Source organism: Triticum urartu, chromosome 3A (genome assembly GCF_056163025.1).
Source record: "Triticum urartu cultivar PI428250 chromosome 3A, HENAU_Tu73, whole genome shotgun sequence".
NCBI classification, from domain to species: Eukaryota; Viridiplantae; Streptophyta; class Magnoliopsida; order Poales; family Poaceae; genus Triticum; species Triticum urartu.
The window spans coordinates 474,918,783-474,940,738 of record NC_141875.1 but is presented as its reverse complement, the minus strand read 5'-3'; the positions used below and the strand labels follow the sequence as shown (position 1 = coordinate 474,940,738).

At 47.8% G+C, this 21,956-nt stretch overlaps 1 protein-coding gene, 1 long non-coding RNA gene and 1 pseudogene across 3 annotated transcripts; 1 reads left to right on the top strand and 2 right to left on the bottom strand.

Annotated features, from left to right (window-relative positions):
* The first annotated feature begins 5,891 nt into the window (after positions 1-5,891).
* LOC125544186 (ABC transporter B family member 4) lies at positions 5,892-13,006 on the top strand. 2 transcript variants are annotated; one of them, XM_087547396.1, is made up of 13 exons: positions 5,892-6,207; positions 6,940-6,994; positions 7,422-7,597; positions 7,694-7,915; positions 8,033-8,271; positions 8,360-8,885; positions 8,971-9,244; positions 9,345-9,975; positions 10,065-10,293; positions 10,909-10,986; positions 11,140-11,406; positions 11,618-11,881; positions 11,970-13,006. In XM_087547396.1, exons 1-13 carry the CDS (start codon positions 5,962-5,964, stop codon positions 12,612-12,614), a joined length of 3,852 nt encoding a protein of 1,283 aa, XP_087403522.1. In that variant the 5' UTR covers positions 5,892-5,961; the 3' UTR covers positions 12,615-13,006. The 2 variants fall into 2 exon arrangements, with proteins under 2 accessions (XP_087403522.1, XP_048563728.2); XM_048707771.2 differs by lacking the exon at positions 10,909-10,986 and having other exon boundaries at positions 5,894-6,207.
* LOC147980162 (uncharacterized) lies at positions 6,809-13,333 on the bottom strand. Its single transcript, XR_015619135.1, has 2 exons — positions 13,039-13,333; positions 6,809-7,197 (listed from the first exon to the last, which is right to left on the bottom strand). It is a non-coding gene; the product is annotated as an uncharacterized LOC147980162 (long non-coding RNA).
* A 2,504-nt stretch (positions 13,334-15,837) lies between these two features.
* Positions 15,838-18,940, bottom strand: LOC125546888 (UDP-glycosyltransferase 88B1 pseudogene; annotated as a pseudogene).
* Between the last annotated feature and the right edge of the window lie 3,016 nt (positions 18,941-21,956).

Sequence of the window (21,956 nt, the reverse complement as noted above, 5' to 3'; positions counted from 1 at the left end):
ATGTTAAAAAATCATGGATTTGAAAAAATACGTGAATTTCAGAATAGTTCGCTGATTTAAAAAAAGTATGTTTATTTTTAAAAAATACGCGACCTTGTAAAAACTACGCGGAGTTGAAAAGTGTATGTGAATTTTGAAAAGTTCACGGGAATATGAGTGAGCACGGTCAAAACCGGAGTGAGTCAACACCAAAAACCGGTCAAAACTGAGTCCAGGGACGAACCTTGTCCGGTTTCGATAGTTGGGGGTGTAAGTTGTCCGGTTTTAAAGTTAAGGAACCAAATCTAGACTTCACCAAAAGTTGAAGGACGAAAAATATATTTTTCTAAAAATAAACAAGGGCACCACGAAGCCCAAGCGAAACCTGTTGGATCTACAGTCCTCGGTTCCGGCGCCGCCAACCCCGCCCTCGTGTTCCATCTGTGACCCAGGGTCCCGCCTGATTCCGTCATTCTATTCCATGTTCAATTCTTTTTTGCGGGGCTAATCCATGTTCATTGCTCTTGCCAAAACAAGTCTATGCCAGAACGGCGGAGCCCCCGTTCGAGCCGTTGACCCTTGCGCGATGCCCAAGCGGCCAGTCCTGATGTGCCAAAACGCAATATTATAGGCTCCACTTGCTTGACGCAGGCACTGACATCACCGCCACCTGATGTGTGCACCACCGCCACATACAGGGAATCGACTTCCACTCCTCTTACCGACACATGCGGCCCCATGTGACTCGCGGTCTGACTGCAGGGTCCCATCTGTCGGTGAACTTTTTGTACCGACGAGTTTGTCTACTGACATCTCCAACGGGCAAGAGATAAAAGAAAATCTTCCCTAATAGTTCTCAGGTCATCGGGATGGATGCTTTCGCAGATCTTAGACCAACTCCAATGTGGCGGTCAAAACGAATGTTCATTTTGTTTGGTTTTTGTCTGTTTGAATTGAGCGAGAGAACGACCGTGTTCGATTTTGGTCAGGGCTGCAGATGCGGCCAACACATTTCAAACAGTGTTCGTTTTTTAAACTTAGTTTTAGACAAAAAGAGATAAAAATAATTAAAACTTAACTTATACATTACATTAAGTCCAAAAGTCCTGGTCGTACTCGCCACCGCACATTAAACTTAAACTTAAGCTAAAATATATATTAAAAAACTAAAAGAAAACCCTTGGTCGGGCATAGCCGCTGTCCTGAACATCTTCCCTGCATGCCATCGTCGTCGTCTTCGTCGTCCTCGGTGAGGTCGATGAATGGCGGTGCTGCCACATGTGGGCGGGCAACGTTTGTGGTTGCTGATGCACCATCGACGGTGGATGCAGTTGCTCATGCGCTGGGGCGGTGACCACGGTTCGGCACCCACCCAAGAGAGCAGGGCAGATACGAACTCCAGCGTGCAGGGCACCGTCGACGTCCAGCTCTAGAACTGCCCCACCAACGTCGGTTACCAGGGCGCGGCCGGCGGCTCTAGGACGTCGTCGTCCTCTGGCTCCGGAATGGCCACATAGCTGCACATCCAGGTCCTCCTACTAGTTGCACTCGTGGACTGAGTCCTCAAGCACCTTCACTAGCTCCCCTCTTTGGCGCTCATGGCCTATGGCGGTGCTGGTGGCGTCGGGGGGGGGGGGGGGGGGGGAGGGGCGGCGAGCGTGCGTGGCCCCGTGCACGGGGCAGGCTAGGAGTACGACCGACAAAGAAAGTTTGTTGCCGCAGGTCATGCTAGCCCGGAACCAGATATACCATAGTGGTGAATCGATGACATACCTGGCGTCGTCGAGGAGGTCGGGAGGAAGTACAACGCTATGGGGGTTGATCTCCAACAGGGGGCGCGCCCGCTCGCCGAGATGACCGACACGGGCACCTAATCCGGACTGAGATGCCACCCATTTGGCAGGTGCGCATCGGGCCATGGCAGTAGGGTGGACGTGTCCTAGTACCGCCGGCAGACCCCCACCTCGATGTAGGGCCTCTGCTGCGGTGCAGTGGCGGGCACCGAGATAGAGAATTCGTCGGTGCTCCTCGTCCCCGATGACCCAGATGACGACTCGGCTTCATGGTCATGCTTCCCAGACTTCCCCGGGATCCACTTCCACATCCCCATTGCTGCCGGGGAGGGGCGGAGCTTGGGCGGCGTGGCCTAGAGATTTGGCAGGCTCGTGACAGGCAGGAAAAGGGTGTGGAAGGCGGAGAAAGTGGAGATGTGGACTGGACGGTCCATGCACCGGTGGGTTGCCATTGAAAAGGACCACGACGACGGCTGGCTGGATGACATGCGTGCATGCCCACGAGTTCAGATTAATTGGCCCGAGGGGGAAGTTGTTGGGTGCCTGACAGGCGGGCCCGAAGGCAGACACCGAGAGGACACGCGCACGTTCGGCTAGGGTCTGTCTGGGCGCAAATTCGCCCCAAATTTGCGCTAGAAATGGGTGCAAACGGACACGCGGTGGAAAAAATTTGGGTCAAAGACAATGTGTTGGGCCGTGTTATTTGTCCATCCCGACCCAGACAAACAGGAGAGGACCAAATGAGGTGCTGGGTTGTCGTTGGCGTTAATAATCCCATCCCAGATACTCGACCTGACATACAGGCTTCACTTGTCAATATATTTTTCTTCTCTCTCTCTGTGTGTGTCTTTCTTTGGTGGTGGCACAGTGAATGACGAAGTTGGTGCGACACTAGTTGGCGATTGGGCGTGGGCAACGACAACGGTGCGTGGTCTGTGTGTGTGTGTGTGTGTCTTTCTTTGGTGGTGGCACAGTGAATGGCGAAGGTAGTGCGACAGTAGTTGGTGATTGGGCGTGGGCAACGACAACAGTGCGTGGTGTGGGCGGTGACGAGTTACATTGCAGCTTTGGACATTTTGAAGCTCTATCTTTTTTTGGGGGGGGGGGGGGGGGGGGGATGTGTGTATAGAGCTTCTCCGATGTCATCTCAACACGACAATTAGCAAACACCTAGAATATCCTCTTATCTTTGATGTTTACTAGTGGTTGGGGCGCCACCCGGTGGCGCCGCTTAAAAAGAAGTTGTGCGCACATTTTCATTTAAAAATATACATGTAGTCCTCATCCATCTAGAAAAATATTTTTTTAAAATCCTCACCTTCATCTAAAAAAGAAGTAAAAGGAAGAAAAAATCAGCAACACAGGCTACCAGCGAGCGCCACTTTGTGTAGCTCTCCATTTAAAAAACTATATGAGGTCATCATCTTCATCTAAATAAAACATTTAAAAAAATTCTCACCTACATCTAAAAATAATATTCAAAAGCTTTTTCACCGTGGCCAACCAACTTGCGCCACATGGCATAGCTGGTTGGCCGCCGTTCGCACGTAGCTTAATGGTTTTAATTTATTTATTTTGAATTTTTCAAAATTGTTTCCTATTTTTTTGAATTTGCTGTTAAAATAAGCATGGCTCATTTTGCTTGAGTAAACGCTAGCACTAGTAATTGTAAATCTTCCCTTGTCATGTACTACCTCAGTTCGGGTTTATTGACCCCTTTCTTCTTATTTTGTGCCCAATTTTGATCACAGATTTGACCAACAAGATTTAAGTTATATGCCACAAAACTTATATTGTTAATTCATATTCGAAAGAGGTTTCCAATGATACTATTCTTATGATATATAACTTATTTTCTGGTAGTTAAATCAAAGGTCAAAGTTTGACCAAAATACAAGGGGACTAATAAGCCCGGACGGAGGTAGTAGCTAAAATGAGGCAATATATTCGACCACTGTTTTAGTTCTCCAGCAGGCATTCATCCTTGTCATTTTTCCTTACAACTAAGAGAACATGTATAGTTGTATAACGCCAATTGGTTAATTTCGTGGAAGGACAAAAATCGTTTGGTCAACACAGGCACGTAGGCTTACAACAAAGATGCCGCCGGATTATAAATCTTGCGAAAATCCAGTTCCCCCTATACTTGACTTGTAGCAGTAATAACGCTTGGAGTAGTTGTGTATGTGCAACACACATTGATACTTAGCAAAATATTAATTATATTGCATATTAATACTGGGCAAAATATAAATTACATGTTAATATTTGGCAGGATATAATGCTTGCTTAAAGTTGATGTTGATATTATGTATGATATTAATTAATGAATATGTTAAATATGTTTAGTGCTAAACATCGAAGCCACATAGAGTAGGATAGATGTGGTTAAACGAATGAGATTTGGTGGATCTCCGCGACTGACTCTTTTTATATTTCTAAATCTCGATAATGTTTATCAAAAATGGTACTAGTAATTGCCCGTGCGTTGTAACATGTGTATAAATATTCTAGACGTTATACTGCGATTTAGCTGACCATATTAATGTAACAATATGTGATTGTGTAAATAAATATTTACCAAATCCTACTCGTAATTTACCTACCTGAATAATCTTTAGTATTATATTTGGTCATCACTTATTTGGTAAGAAGTTATTGGCTCACCAAAGAAAACATATTTTTATTTCGTAAGTCAATAAAAAGCGAGACAAGTAAGGCGTTTTTGAATGAAAACCAATAAAAAAACCAGAGGTGGAAGGAAAAATAAATCAAAACAGGGATAGGGAGGGGGAAACGCATGTAAGGTTGGATGAAGTACGAGGTGGGCGACAAAACTTTACGTCCTTTTTAAGTAGGAGATATTTTATTTGGCAAGTCAAGAAAAGGCGGGAAAAGTAAGGTGTTTTCCAATGAAAACCAATAAATCCAAATAATGGAAAAAAGAAGTCAAAACCGAGATAGGGAGGGGAAAGCTCACATAAGATTGGACGAAGGAGGAGGTAGACGACACAACCTTATGTTCCTTTTAAGTAGGAGCGATTTTATTTGGTAAGTCAATAAAAGATGAGACAATTAAGGTGCTTTTTGATGAAAACTAGTAAAACATCTAGAGATGAAAAATATATATTCAAAACGAGATAGGGAGTTGGTAACGCACGTAAGGTTGGATGAAGAACGAGGTGGACGACAAAACCTTAGTACGTTATCTTTACGGAAATGATAAATCCCAAACATTCGGGATTTGACCATGGCAAATCGAACGTTTTTTATGGTAATTTTAGTGACGCGAAGATGACAAATTTAGTTGACACACTCGCATGACAATTTTCTGGCAAAAAATACACTAAGCATGAATTTGTCATGTTTGCCAACTAAACTTGCCTTTCTCGCGTCACTAAAATTGCCACCGAAAATGTTCAATTTGCCATGGTCAAATCCCGAACGCTCGGGATTTATCGGGGTCCTATGTTTAAGTAGGAGACATAGATATAAATAACATTGGGCTGGTGACAGAAGAATTATCGTCCTTGTGATGTAAACCCAGATAAGTTAAGTTATGCTCAAAGATGACATCACTCGAACTAAAGAGTTTGATGAGATCAGTGTCCAACATTTGAATTTGCATGAAACTGTTGTAGACACTTGAAAATTACTATACTATGATTTTCAAGAAAATTCAAAGCATATGAGAAGTATGCCCCCCAAAAGTAATGTCTTTGTGCCATACATTATTACTCTAACTGGTTATCAAAGTAATCTCAAAATGCGTATTAAACCTTATGAACTCGAATTGAGGGACCAGAACCTACGTATTTGCGTGATACCCCTGCTCCGGCAACGGTGAAATATAGTTGTATTTCCTTTATCCGAAAATATTTATCATTAAAATGAATAAAATGAAATGTATCTTGTCATCAAAATAAAAGGGATGTATCTTGTCATCAAAATGAATAAAAGGGGATATAAGTAAATATATCCTCTTTTATTCATTTTGATGATAAATATTTACGGAGGAAGGGAGTATAGTCGTAGCATTCCTCCGCCTTTCCTCTCATTTATACCCTACTCTAAGCATTGACCAGCCAAAAGCAGCCAGCCACCCCATAAATACCCCGCGAAGTAGAGCCGTAAGAATCAGGCTTAAACAAAAAGCCGTGCGTCCTCTGTACACGCCAAGCTGCCAGCAATGGACGCAGCCGCGAAAGGGAGGGATGGCCATGGCGAGGAGAAGGAGGGCGGGCACGCGAAGAGGGTGTCCTTCACGGGGATGTTCCGGTACGCCGACCGCACGGACCAGCTGCTGATGCTGGTCGGCACGCTGGCCGCGCTGGCCAACGGCGTCTCGCAGCCGCTCATGACGGTCATCTTCGGCGACATGATCGACGCCTTCGGCGGCGCCACCGGCGACAACGTCCTCCACCGCGTCAACAAGGTGAGCTGAGCTCTCTCTGGTCAGCGGCCACCTTTCCGATCACCTCGGCTTCTCCTCGCCCAGGCATCCGTGGCAACGCACCAGAACCGCGTCCCTTTCGGGCTACTCTGCTCGGCCGATGCCATTTCTACTTCCGAGAAAGCTCCGGCGAATCTTGTCGCCCTTCTGCTTCTTCTGCCATTAATTTTCTTGAGTCTGGAGCCCAGTTTAGAACGAAAATTTGCAGCGGTTTTACATGGTGTTCTGTATTCAAATCTATCACGTTTCTGAACTAGCTTGCGGATCACTCCAGTTTACTGCAGCTTGCAAGTTTAACAAGAGATTTCACGTAGATTAGCATTAATTAACATAAGAGATAGGGGTAGCTGCCACCCACATGTTGGGATCTCTCCCGATAAATAAAGGATCTGAAGCTCTGCCCCCGAGATCCGTGGTGTTCTTTTTTTTTTTTCTCGCTTCTGAAACCTTTTTTTTTTAGAATACTCTCTTTTGAAACTCTGAAACGGGATAGAGGTGATCCGCACTGTCACGTTTGTGGCATTGCACTTTCTTTGTCACTGTCAGTTGGCCATCAGCATCATGGATACCAAAGAGGGAAAAAAACTGCAACAATTTCTAGCACCTGAGTTTTACCATAATATAGTTAGATTTATTTCCTTGCATATATTACATTGCTGCAAGACAGTAAAGACAGGAATAAATTTTCACCCTGTTATCATTTCGTTCTTGCAGGCGGTTCTGAACTTTGTCTACTTGGGTATCGGAACAGCGGTGGTCTCCTTTCTCCGTAAGAGCATGAGAAGACTTTGTCAACTTCTCCACATCTGTTCGCACCACCTGCATAATTGCTGCTAGTTACTTAACATGGCTGCTATCTTTCTTATAGAGAAATCATGAGATTAATATATGTTTGACTAAACTGAAAAAGACAGATAGACACCCTACTAGTATTTCAAAATTGCTAGATGTCGCAAAGTCCAAGTTGTGTTCCTGAAATTCTTGTCCAAAGAGTACAGCAAAACAGAGTATAAGAAAAACAGTGTATGCACGTTTTATATTTCAACTGAAAAGTGACACATGAAGAAATATACTGTACATAATTTTGTTCACATAGCGCAACTGAAGGAAATTGTAAACAGAATTACCCATGTTTAAGTCATATAGTTCTCGTGTCAAGGTAGAATAACTGTCAAGCCAACCTGTTGTCTGTGCAGAGGTGGCATGCTGGACAATTACTGGAGAAAGGCAGGCCACACGCGTTCGATCTCTATACCTTAAATCTGTCTTGAGACAGGATATATCATTCTTCGACGTAGAAATGACAACTGGGCTGATAGTTTCAAGAATGTCTGGTGATACTGTGCTAGTTCAGGATGCTATTGGTGAGAAGGTAAGGATTTTCTCCCAGTCAAATGAAGAGCGCATAAGCAACAGCGTGTTCATTACATTCCAACTCATATAAAAATAACATAATTGACTACTGCAGGTTGGCAAGTTCCTACAACTTGTGGCTACTTTCATAGGCGGTTTCGTGGTAGCTTTTGTGAAAGGATGGCTTCTATCTCTTGTCATGTTGGCATGCATACCTCCAGTTGTAATTGCAGGAGGAGCAGTGGCAAAAGTGTTATCTACAATCTCTAGCAAAGGTCAAGCATCATACAGTGATGCAGCGAATGTTGTTGAACAGACAATTGGAGCCATAAAAACAGTAAGCTCAATTTGCACATCAATTTAAATACTGGCTAGTTGAAACGTTCCCACGAAAAAGGAGGATGTGATTTCTTGAGTACTCACAAGTTATCTTGTTGCTACATCTGTAAAACAGGTTGCCTCTTTCAATGGGGAGAAACAGGCCATCGGAGATTACAATAAACTCATAAACAAAGCATACAAGACAACTGTCAAGGAAGGACTTGCCAATGGTTTTGGCATGGGTTCTGTTTTCTTCATATTCTTCTCTAGCTATGGCTTAGCCATATGGTACGGTGGAAAGTTGATACTTACCAAAGGATACACAGGAGGAGAAGTCATCAGTATCTTGTTTGCTATCATGACTGGAGCAATGTGAGTTATCCACCTTCAAGTGGAATTCATATCGTAATGATGATTCACATCGCATCGTTGGTAGTGATAATTTCTGATTGTGTTGCAGGTCTTTAGGTAATGCAACCCCTTGTATGACAGCCTTTGCAGAGGGACAATCTGCAGCACACAGATTGTTCACAACAATCAAGAGGAAACCAGAGATTGATCCTGATGACAAGACTGGTAAGCAGTTAGAAGATATCAAGGGTGATGTTGAGCTGAGAGATGTGTATTTCAGCTACCCAGCAAGGCCAGAGCAACTGATATTTGATGGATTCTCCTTGCATGTGTCTAGTGGCACTACAATGGCTATAGTTGGGGAGAGTGGAAGTGGCAAGTCAACTGTGATTAGTCTTGTAGAGAGATTCTATGATCCGCAGGCTGGTGAAGTTTTGATTGATGGGATCAATATCAAGAGTTTACAGCTTGATTCAGTAAGAGGGAAAATTGGTCTTGTTAGCCAAGAGCCCTTGCTCTTTATGACCTCAATTAAAGATAACATTACATATGGCAAAGAAGGCGCAACAATTGAGGAGATCAAGAGAGCCGCTGAGCTCGCCAATGCAGCAAATTTCATCGATAAGTTGCCCAATGTGTGTCAAAATTTCAATAATTTGTCCTAATCCAAGTTCTTCCATTTTAGTTGAGTGCTAATATTTTATTTTTATTCTGTACCAGGGTTATGATACAATGGTTGGCCAACGCGGTGCTCAGCTTTCAGGGGGGCAAAAGCAAAGGATCGCAATTGCAAGAGCAATCATTAAAAACCCCAAAATACTTTTGTTAGATGAAGCTACTAGTGCATTGGATGTGGAGTCGGAGAGGATAGTTCAGGAGGCACTGAATAGGATCATGGTGGACAGAACGACGCTTGTGGTTGCTCATCGTCTAACTACTGTCAGGAATGCTGATTGCATATCAGTTGTTCAACAAGGAACGATAGTTGAACAAGGTCAAGATTACATTCTCATCACTCACCTTTTATTAATCACTTCTTTGGCATATTTTGACTAAACTGATCAATTTCTACACAAAATGAATGTTTCATATAGGTCCCCATGATGAATTGGTAGTAAACCCAGATGGTGCATACTCTCAACTAATTAGGCTTCAAGAAAACAATGAAGAAGAGCAGAAAGTAGACCATAGAAGATTGGATCCAAGGTCTAAGAGTACAAGCTTGTCATTGAAGCGATCGATTAGCAGAGGTTCTGCAGGGAATAGTAGTAGGAATTCTTTCAACCTCTCCTTTGGGCTTCCTGGCGCAGTTGAATTGCCTGAAGGAAATGATACACATGGGGAGAATCATACAGAACAGGATGGTGAGGTTCCAAAGAAAGCTCCTATGGGACGGCTGGCACTTCTTAATAAACCAGAGATACTTATTATTCTGTTAGGATCCCTAGCTGCAGCAGTTCACGGAGTGCTTTTCCCAATGTTCGGTGTGATGATTTCCAGTGCCATTAAAACTTTCTATGAGCCACCAGATAAACTCAGAAAGGATTCTAGCTTTTGGGGTTTGATGTGTGTGGTGCTGGGTATCATTTCGATAATCTCAATACCCGCAGAGCTCTTCTTGTTTGGAATAGCCGGAGGGAAGCTTATAGAGCGTATCCGTGCTATGTCATTTCGAAGCATTGTGCACCAAGAAGTCGCTTGGTTTGATGATCCTAAAAATTCCAGGTTTGTTACAGTTTTTCGCTTGGTTTCTTCTTCCTTTAGAATCTGTGAGCTTTACTTTTAGGTACTGACTGCCAAATTATATCTTACAGCGGAGCACTTGGTGCAAGACTGTCAGTTGATGCTTTGAATGTACGGCGTTTAGTGGGAGATAACTTGGCCTTAACGGTTCAGATTATCTCTACACTTATCACAGGGTTTGTCATTGCTATGATAGCTGACTGGAAGCTCTCTTTGATCATCCTCTGTGTGATTCCATTAGTGGGCCTTCAAGGTTATGCCCAAGTGAAGTTCTTGAAGGGTTTCAGTCAAGATGCCAAGGTAACCCATCAAAAGAAGCCATTAGGCTGTTTTTCTAGCAATGTGATCTTTTGCAAATAATTACTAAAACTAAATGATACTCCATGCAGTTCCATATAAGTTGTTACTTAGGACAGAAGTTTCGTGTGATATATTTCATTAGCGGGTCTTCTGTTAGAACCACTAATTTATTGTAACATATTTAAAAGGTCCAACAAAAATTCTGCCTCTGTGCAAAACGACACATTTGGGAAACTGGAGGGAGTAATTAGTAGAGCATTCAGTTTCTAATTGTGAAGCTAGACCTACAATCTAATAGACATGCTTAGTGCTTTGCCGCCGGTAAAAAGAAACTGTTCACGTTAAGCCATTCATCGGCTCAGACTGCCTCAGGTCTCCCCTACGCCGTCATCCCATCCGACTTCTGCCTTGGCCGAAGTCACGCCTCCACATTCTTGCTCAGCTTAAAACCTTACTCTGTGCCCTTGGCTCCACAGTGACACCTAGTCATACTTTCTTTTTGACCCGTGCCATGCTCCATTTTTGTCTGAGAATTTTTAGGTGGTCAAATTAGTTCATTAAGGTCTATGTGTTCAGTTAGTTAGCTTGTTTTTATTTTTTGTTATAGATTTTTAGCGAGGTGGGAAACATGGATGTGAACAACCACTACAAGCTCCCTTTTTTCTTAACACACAAACTCCTATTTATGTAACAGTAAGATAAGATGACAATTATTCAGTCAAGGCTATAAAGTGAAGTCATTTAAAAAAAATCATCGAGTAATAAGAATCTGATTTTACTCTAGATAATTAGTTTTCACATTCTGAAAAATGTTATGTCAATGCTAATGAATTGCTGGTTCTCCAGATGATGTATGAAGACGCAAGTCAAGTGGCCACTGATGCAATTAGTAGTATTAGGACCGTCACTTCATTTTGTTCTGAGAAAAGAATTACAAGAATATATGATGATAAATGTGAAGCCTCAATGAGTCAAGGAGTCAGAACAGGAATAGTTGGAGGCATCGGATTTGGTTTCTCATTCTTGATGCTGTACCTTACATATGGTCTTTGTTTCTATGTTGGAGCACAATTTGTGCGCCATGGCCAATCAAGTTTTGGTGATGTTTTCAAGGTACGTAATTGCATTATTTCAGAAGTACTCCCTCTGTAAAGAAATATAAGAGCGTTTACATCACTAAAGTAGTGGTCTAAATGCTCTTATATTTATTTACAGAGGGAGTAATAATTATTTCTTCTTCATATTAAGTTTTTCAGTCTTAATCCCTCCATCCTTAACCAGTCACTACTTCCACGAGGTTCACATAGTTAGTCATACTTTGCAGGTTTTCTTTGCACTGGTTTTAGCAACTATTGGAGTATCTCAAACAAGTGCAATGGCCACCGATTCAACAAAAGCAAAAGAGTCAGCTATTTCCATATTTGCTTTATTGGACCGAAAGTCTGAAATAGACTCAAGCCGCAATGAGGGTTTGACATTAGATGAGATCAAGGGCAACATCGATTTCCAGCATGTCAGCTTCAAGTACCCAACCCGCCCAGATATTCAGATCTTCAGTGACTTTACCCTGCACATTCCCTCTGGCAAGGTTAGCCCACCTTTTTCTATCCAAATCACTATTGTTATATCTTCTACAGTGATTTACATATTAGCTTACTTTCACTGTGGTCTTACAGACTGTTGCCCTTGTTGGAGAGAGTGGTAGCGGCAAGTCAACGGTAATTGCACTGTTGGAGCGATTCTACAATCCTGATTCAGGCACCATCTCATTGGATGGAGTGGAAATCAAGAGCTTAAACATCAATTGGTTGAGGGACCAAACGGGACTTGTGAGCCAAGAGCCTGTACTCTTCAATGATACAATCCGTGCCAACATAGCCTATGGTAAGGATGGGGAAGTTACTGAGGAGGAGCTCATTGCAGCTGCAAAGGCATCCAATGCGCATGAGTTCATATCAAGCCTTCCCCAAGGATATGACACCACAGTTGGGGAGAGGGGGATACAGCTGTCGGGTGGCCAGAAGCAGCGGGTGGCAATTGCAAGGGCCATACTGAAGGACCCTAAGATACTACTACTTGATGAGGCGACTAGTGCCTTGGATGCTGAGTCGGAGCGAATTGTGCAGGATGCATTAGACAATGTGATGGTCGGCAGGACCACGGTTGTTGTGGCTCACCGCCTCTCGACGATCAAAGGTGCTGATATCATTGCGGTTCTCAAGGATGGTGCAATAGTTGAGAAAGGAAGGCACGAGGTGCTGATGAACATAAAAGATGGTGTGTACGCTTCACTAGTAGAACTTCGATCAGCGTCATCATAATACCTAGGATCAGTTTTGGTTCCGATCTCCATACACATTGTACATCTTCCCTGACCACCTTCTTCTTGTTGTTGTTGCTGTAACTGTGCCGCATTATTCTTTGGGGCTTGAAGAGGAATTCGAAAACTAGAATGAAAATTTATTGTGTCTATGTAGCGCAAGATTGTAATCATTTAGAAGGAAATCTTGTGCTTCTGATTTTGAAATGTGCATTCACCCCGTCGATGTGTAAATGAGCGAAATATCCTGCTGTACATAATGCCTAACACAAATATTTCAAGACCGCATTGTAAAATGTGGGCATGTGCTGTATAATATGAAGACTCTACCCTGTCATCTTAAGATGCTCTAGGCATCTTCTGTTTAGAAATTGATCATACTGCAGTTAAATTTGTATGAGTGTCTGACAAGAACCAAGACTTACCGCCGCACCAGCTGTGTCGTTACACTCGGGAACTCCCAACAGCCGCGCCTAGCGAGATCCTGACCGGAGCCCGTCAAGCCAGGACTTGGGGGCGGAGCGGCGGACTTCCCAGGCGGGTCGGCGGTACCTCAGAGGAGCTGGGCCGGCGCCCGGCGCGGGGGGAGGGGGTCTCATACGTGGCGGGCGGCGGGGCAGGCGCGCAGGGAGAGGGGCGGGACGGTGCGCCGGTGCAGTGCCTGAACTGTTGCCTGTGTGGCGCACGCAGGGTAACTCTTCGTTTGATCCAGTCCGTGGGGTTCGATCGATCGATCGATCGATCGCATGGGCACTAGGCACTAGCTTTTTGTTCTGCCGATTGTTGTTTGTGTTTTCTTTTCTTTTAAAAAAACCGAGTATTTAACAAAAAACTATCACATTTCATGAAACCATGCATATAAACTATCACTTTGCAAATTTTTGCTGAAAATTACCACTTTTTTACTAATCTTCGACTAAAAATTATCATGTCGGAAAAGTGTCCGATTCGTCTCTTCTAAACGCATTTCTGACAGGATGGGCCCACCTGTCAGAATCAATCTTCTTCCTCCTCCTCTCTCTTTGGCATTTCCTCGAACATCTCATGTGCACTCCACGTTCTTCTTTATGGCGACGTCCCCGCGAAGCACCTCCCCGGCGTTGGTCGGTACTGGAGACGGCGGCGCAACCACGCCGGCTGGAGCCGCCTCGGCCGTGCTGGCGTGCCCGAGCCGCACTTCGCCGCATCCCCGACCACCCCGTGTAGCTCCCCATCACCATCGTGAGTGCTTGCTGCTTCCCCTCTACTCCCCCTTGGTTACTTGCCGCATCAACGCCGCCTTCGAGCGCTGGAGCTCGTGCTCCGAGCCGCACCTGCACGCCCGCAGTGCTCGTGGCCGCCCCTCGCCATGTGCACCGTGGTCGTCGTCCCCGTACCACGCGCGCTCGCCACACCTGCTACGCCCGGGTCGTGCCCCCGTCACGCACGGCTCGCCACTGTCGTGCCCCTGCTGCCGCTCCTCGCATGTTGCGGCTCCCGCGGCCGCGCCCCCGCCTCCGGCCGCCCGGGCTCCCCGCACCCTCCGCCGCCGCCCTTCGCCGCTGGAGCCATGGGTCACCGCGATCGGCGCTGGAGCTACCGCGGGTCGCTGCTGGAGCTGCCGGAGCCGCCGCACGTCGCTGCGGGTCGGCGCTGGAGCCGCCCGCCCCGCGCCCTTCGCCGGCGGCCTTGAGCTCCTCGGCCGCCATCACACAAATTTTGCTAATGTGCCACGTCAACGCTTACGTGTGGGCCCAACCAGTCAGAAACGTGATTAAAAGAGGCAAATCAGGCTCTTTTCAGACATGGTAGTTTTTAGTTAAGGATTAGTGAGAAAATGATAGTTTTCGACACAAATTTGTAAAGTGGTAGTTTGTAGGAATGTTTCCATCAAATGTGGTAGTTTTTTTGTTAAATACTCCAAAAACCCGAGAAATCGTGGATTTTTTTTGTAGACGCTGAGTATTTGTGAGTTGAGAGGGCCTCTGATTGCAGAATTTCTTATATTAAATTGATCAGTTGCATGCCACAATATAATTGCGCCTTCTTCTGCTTGCAAGTGCGGCATGGCTGGCCAACTAGAAACCAGTTGACTGGAAATTTTATTTGGGTCAGTTGAGGGGGTTTGGTAATCAACAACCACATATCTTCCTCAACCTCCAGACCCGCCTAACCACCATAGACCTACCGCCGCCCTATCCTCACCTTAACGCCCGCCGTGCCCACCGCTGTTATGTCATGGCCCCCGGCTATCCCTCTAACCCCAACGATGATCTTTTCTTTTTCGGCAAATTTGCACCCTTCCCCCGTCCCGCCCACACACACCCCTAAGATAGATAATGAGATAGTCTGACACCATAAGGTAGATAGCGGGGTCTTCTCCGGTGAGCTCTTTCCTTCCCTCTGGCGAGTTCCTTCCTTCCCTCCAGCTTCCTTCCTTCACTCGAAAATCGACTTACCCAAATTTCAAATTCGGCCGAACTAGATATAGTTATTGTGGTTTCTGAAACTGTTGTACAACCTTGCTGCAACTATGCATAATGTCTAGAGTATTTGAGTAGCTAATAGCGAAGAGAAAGACTTGGTGTTTTGTAAAAAGAAACAATGGTATGATCGTTTGTCCCTTTTTCTCGTGTTCCGTGGTATGATCGTTTTACCGATTGCCCCGTTTAAAATGACATGAGAGCATCTATTTTCTTGGAGTGGTTATTTATCAGGTGCCGTGGAAATATTTATTTTATTAGTCAGTATTTATGGCCGCTGGATGAACATTTTGTCATCTTTCTTGCATTTGCACATATCTTAATGTTCAGACTAGATTATTCTTGGCATTGACTTAGAACTTTCTTTTCTTAGCCGCTTGAGAAATTGTAAAACGGTTATTCTATTTTGTTTGCTTCCAAAGGTAAGATATAAGTAGGTTGCAAATGAAACTGGTAAAAAGGAAAAAACACAACCTACCTCAACGGTAGTACTTGTTTATTTTCGCAACACCTTAAGGGCATGGCCAATGCATAGCCCCAGGGTGATGCTTCACATGCCATGTAGAATCGAATGATAATAAAAGTAAGTTCGGATGGGGAAGCAGGATCTTCTTCAGGAGGCGAGTGCTTAGAGAGAAAAGTGTGATCCGATGCATAAAGTTGAAAAAAGTTGAACTGAAGAGGAAGAATGCAAGTATAGTGAGAGTCACTTTTTATTTTTTGATAAGCCCACTAATAGTAGCTTGCATTGGGGGAAAAAAATCAACAGATATGCTTTAAATTATTTTTTATCATGAGACATCTGTATCCATATGTCATCATTGTACATGTCCTGATAATACTCCTACACACAACCAAGCTTGCATCACGGGATCCCTTCTTAACTGATCCAGCCAACGTCAAGCAAGCAAGTACCCACGCGTTAACTAGCGACGCCAACGTCGCCTCGGACTCCCCGCCCTCACGCTCATTCGCCTGCCGCATGGCCGCCTGCGTCCGCTCACGGATCACCCTCCCGCCGTCAGAGTCCATCATCCACTTCACCTTTGCTGCCACCTCCTTTGCCTCCACCATCTCCTTGTCGTAGCCTTCCATTGCCAGGGCTAGCCCAAGCTCCTTCTCCAGGAACACCTTGTTCACCCGCTGCTCTGCGTACAATGGCCACGCTAGCATCGGCACACCCGCCATGATCGACTCCAGCACCGAGTTCCACCCACAGTGCGTCACGAACAGGGCCACCGCTGCGTGCATAAGCACATCGCGTTGAGGCGCCCATGACTTGACGACCGGCCCGTCTCCTTGGTACGGTCTCGGAAGCCCTCCGGGAGCAGGGCGTCGAGGTCCGGCTCCGACGGCTCGTCGAACTTCTTCGTCGGGTCATCGTTGGACGGGCTCTTTACGACCCAAAGGAAACGCTGCCCGCTTGCCTCTAGCCCGGCCGCCACCTCCCTGATCTGCTTGGCACTAAACTGACCGAGGCTGCCGAAGCAGAGGACACCACGTTGTCCTTGTGCTGGGTGTCCAGCCACGCTATGCACTCGTCGCCGCACTTGGTGCCCACCTCCACCGACTTTATCAGCGGCCCAATGCAGTAGACTGGAGGTGTCGGGAGTCCAAAAGGTGAGCAGAGCCCGGCGGCGATGGTCTCTACGGCCCGCGGCTCGAGCGAGCGGAAGGTGTTGACGAGGATGCCCTGGGACAGGCACAGGTCGCTGCACACACTCACGAACTTCGTGTATGCTACATCATCACGGTCCATGATTGGCCGCATGGAGTCTGTCGCCGGAAACGAGGGGATTCCGGGAACGTGCACGAGCTCATCACCCATGTCCTGGAAGTTGGCGGTGGTCTGAGCGTGCAGGACCGGGAGATGCAAGTAGAGAGCCAGGACCTCAGCGCCGGAGGTGAAGAAGAAATAGATGGGAATGCCGAGCTCCGAGGCAACGCCGCGCGCGACATTACAGAAGAAGTCTGCGACGAGAACGGCGGAGGAGGTGGCAGCGAGGAAATCACGCAGGTGAGGGTTCGAGACGCCGGCGACCTCCAAGGTCAATGTCTCTGGGTGGTTGGATTTTACGGGCGGGAGCTCGACTTGCGGGAGACGGTGGAAGGAGATGGTGGGGTTGGCCGCCGAGACCCCGGCGAGGAAGGGCCCCGTTGCGCTTGCCCCGGTGTTGTGCGGTAGATCGATGACGACGATGGTGACGGCGAGGCCGCGGGCAGCGATGATCTTGCCCGGTTCGATCATCGAGACCAGGTGGCCCATGCCCGGCGACGGGTACTGCTGCGCGCTCCATCTTGGCAACGATATGCCTGCTCTGTAGTCGTGGACGCTGTGGTGGTGGTGTCTGCTTTGGAGTGTGGAGTAGCACAAGTGGAGTTGGAGATGCATGGCGAGCCGATGATTTACAGGGGGCCATGGTCTGTCTGACGGACGAAGACGAAGTTGACGAAGCGTCGACCAGGCTTGCCAGGCCCGGGGACACGTCGTGGACGAAGGCACACGACGGTGTTGCAAGCACCGGGCATGCGTAGACTGGGACCTGCACGAGCTGTACGCCATGTCGAAGAAGTCGGAGAGGCCAGCAGAGAAGAACTTGACGACGATTGCGGCGTCCATCGGCGCGGGGCCGATGTCACCAACGGTGGTCGGAGTAGATGAAGTGGTCGGGGTAGATGACGGCGACGCTGACGATGGGCTCGTGCTCGACGAACACGAACGGGGTGGACGGGCGGCGGCGACAGCTACGGAGGTAGCAGCGGCGGCGGCCAAAGAAGAGCGGCGGCGGCGGCCTGACGGCGGCGGCGGCGGCTAGGTTAGGAGTGCGGCGGCGGTGCTCGAAGTAGGCGAAGAACCCGACAGCGTGACGAAAACCGGCGCGGACGGTGGCGTTCCCGCGCCAAAGAGAGACGGCGCGGTGCATACCACGAGAGGTCGACGCGCGGTGATGGCAGAGTGGACCGCGGGCCGCGGCGCTATGGCCCGAAGGGGCGACGCAGCGGCAGCGGACAGGTCAGGGCAACGGCGGGAAGATCTCGGGGCGGCGGCGGGAACCGCGGGCCGTCGCGCTACTGCCCGAAGGGGCCGGCGCAGCGGCGGAGCGCGGGTCGGTGCAACCGCGAATACGACCTCAGGGCGGCGGCGGGGACCGCGTATGGCGACATTACGGTTTGAAGGGGCGACGCAGCGGCGACGCACGAGTCGATACAGCCGCGAGGAGAACCACGGGGCGGCGGCGCTGCGGCCCAACGGGGCGACGCAACGGCAGCCCGATGCTCGGTCGGCGGAGAGGGCGCGCTAAACTCAGAGTCAATCTTCACAGAACTTGCGGAGACGCGTAAAACCAACTAGCTAGGTCAGTTGCACGACGCGGATGAAGTGGAGCGACGGATAGGTGATCAATCTGGCCGGTCGCAAGATCGAGGACACTGCTCGGTGCGATTATTACGGCCGGGCGCGGCAAAGTGAGCGGCCGCCATACCCAGCGGCGGACTGTCGTAGCAGGAGCGTGCTACCGGCTTGCACACGTATTATACATGGAGGCTGATTGGGATACAACCATATGAGCACCATGCCCACATGATGCAACGTGCAGCCACACCTTGTACGGACGTGTGGTCCGGGGCAAGCAGCCGGCCACACCTTGTACGGACCACACCCGCGTGCCACGCGGTACAGGACGACCGGGGCAGCGCATGCGCTGCCCGTCGTACGTAACCTGCTGCATGCAGAAAGCTGGGGCGTCCGAGTTGTGGATGGAGGCGGGGTTGATGCAGAATTCTCGATCGGATCATGGCGACGACAACATGCGCATAGCCACGGCTGGATGGACGCGCGAACGGTAGCCACGAGGGGCCGTCGCATCGCGCAAGGTCGCCGAGTCGGAGAAGAGGCCATGTGTCGCGCCGGTGTCGAAGTAGAGGCGCGAGAGTGGATGGTGGCGGTGGACAACGCAAACCGGATCACATAGACTGGAAAACCAAAAAGTAGACGCGATCAAAATGACCGGCGAGAGAGAGAAAATCCGGATCAAAGGATCGGGAAAAAGGACTCTCTAGGGCAGCCGGCCAACACGGCCGGCGGACGAACCCTAGGTACGGGCGGCGCGGGCCCCGACGGCGGTCATGGAGGCCGACCGCCGCGGGGGCGGCGCGCGGGTGCGGAAGCGGCGGCGGCTAGGGTTTAGGATCGACTTGCTCTGATACCATGTTAGAAGGGAGAAAGAGGATTGATGCGGAATATGATGGATGTATTATTGAGCCTCGAGGGCGAGTATATATTAAGTACAAGACTTGAGGACAAGAAGCCTCTCCTGGAGATAAGGTAGGAGACGAATTACAAATCCTAGACTACCAAATACAAATATCTCAAATATATCTCTAACATTGCAGTCTGCAGATGATGTGTGTACCAGTCGCAGTGGCAACCGTGAGATATGCGGTCAGGTGTGGATCGTTGGGCACTTGGACCTGTGTTCTTGCTTGGCTTCTTTAGGCTCTATTTGATTCATAAGTCCTAGGACTTTTTTTAGTCCCAACTTATAAGTCTCAAGTCCCTAAAAAGTCCCTACCTGTTCGGTTCTCGGGACTTATAAGTCTCTATAAGACCATATTACAACTATAAGTCCCTATAAGTCCCTCCTTGAGAGTCTTATTCCATAAGTCTCAAATGCCCACTTTAAGTCCCTATAAGTCCCTCTTGTTTGATTTAGATAGGACTTATAGGGACTTATTTAAGTCCCTAGACCAATAAGTCTCTGAAAACAAACACCCTCTTAGTACGACGGGTATAAGCACATAACGTCATCGCTGACGGATGGAACCATTTCAAGCCCCACTTGTCAATTACTCAATTGCTATGTCTCATAAGGGAGGAACTAGTTCGACAAAACAGCTAAATAATCTAGTACCCCCTTCGGAAACAAATATAAGAGCGTTTAGATAACTAAAATAATGATCTAAACACTTTTATATTTCTTTACAGAGAAAGTATATAATTTGCACGTATGTGAGAATCCAGCCCAATGCCCATGCATCCTGATGGTTGACGTAATGATGTCACTGCTTGTGTATCAATGGCGCTTCATCTGTTGCCATGCGAGCACCCCTGATTACTTCTCTGATATGCATTACTTTTAGTAATTTATTCTCAATTGAGTTGTATCTCATGTGTTGTTCTTTAATACTACTTTATTGGGATCCATTTCCTGCTGTTGGATTATGGATGGGTTTAGGCCCATATAAGACACTAATCCCTGATTAATCTTGAGGCCCATGTATGAGATGGCAGGTGGTGGGAAGTTTAGTCCCACCTTGCTAGTTGAGGAGAGTTGAGACCCCTTTATAAGGGCTGCTCTACCACTTGCCATTGAGAGCTTGGGAAGAGGAGTGATACGTGCGCGCTCCTCCTCCGCCGCCCGCCTCGCCTCGTCACGACGCGTCGCGGGTTGCGGGAATGAGCCGAGCCGAAGCTTATTTTTGCCGCTCAGGAATAGATTAATTAATCAAGGATTAATTAACGAGTCGCTAACAGGTGGGCCACTGTCCAAGACGTTGGACTGTGGGCTGACTTGCGTTGTCGGGATTCGTCGACTCCCTTGCCGGGGGGTGCGACCCTTGCTGGGACCCGCATATTCATCGATTCCCTTGCCAGGAGTGGGCCGACTCGGTCGTGGGCCTCGGCAGGGCCCATGACTTTCTTCCTTACGGACTATATAAGAAGGCTCTGGCCAGTGAAGTAACCTAGTTCGGTTCACTCACTCCCTCTCGCGTGACCTAGCCGTCATCTACTGTTCCTCACTATGTGCTGCCTCCGGCGATCCCATCCCGACGACCGCGTGCACGGCTGGTTGGGAGAGCAGGTGCCTCCGAAACCCTGTCGTTCGAGATCCTGCCTGGGAGAACGACAATAAGGTTTTTGGGGAGCGTCTCGACACGATTGCTCCCGATCCGTCCCCAACTCTGTTCGCCTCTGCTTCCACTACTTCCTCTGCATCGACACCATGACCGACAACGCCGCCTCTAAGAAGAAGGCCACGGACGACGCCGAGGCTGCTGCTGCAGCCGCCGCGTTGGCCTGGCCAATCAGAGGGTATGATCTATTCATCCCTCGTTTACTCGTATTTATGCTAGCCGTATATGTGCTGCTCATAGAAGGTTCGATTCTATGTTCTGTATGTGCTAGTATGCTTAGGTATTGCTATGAGATGCATACCTTTTATGCCATGCTTACTGTTTACTCATGGATAAGTCTAATCAGAAAAGTGCTAATATTTCCAACAATCCAAAAACCTTATTTTAGGCACTTTTCGATTCAAGGCTTTGCTGCTACTCTGAAACCGAAAAAGTTTACCGGGACACATTTTAAGCGTTGGCAGACTAGGACCACCTTGTGGCTCACAGCGATGAACGTGTTCTGGGTTGGTGGTGTGTCCCTCACAGAAACGATTGCTCCTAAACAGGAGAAGGCGTTTAGAGAGGCAACCACAATCTTTCTGGGAGCAGTTCTGGGTGTGATTGGAGACAAGTTGGTTGACGCCTATATTCATATGGGCGTTGCCAAAAACTTGTGGGATGCGCTCGAAGTCAAATTCGGCGCAACTGATGCTGGCAGTGAGTTGTATGCCATGGAGCAGTTCCATGATTACAGGATGGTTGATAACCGTTCTGTATTGGACCAGGCTCATGAGATACAGTGCATTGCTAAGGAGCTGGAGCTCCTGAAGTGTGAGTTACCGGACAAGTTTGTCGCGGGTTGCATTATTGCAAAACTCCCTCCTAGTTGGAGGAACTTCGCTACTTCTCTCAAGCACTTGAGACGTGAATTCTCTGTTGAGGATGTCACTGGTCATATCAGTGTTGCGCAGAACTCGAGAGTAAAG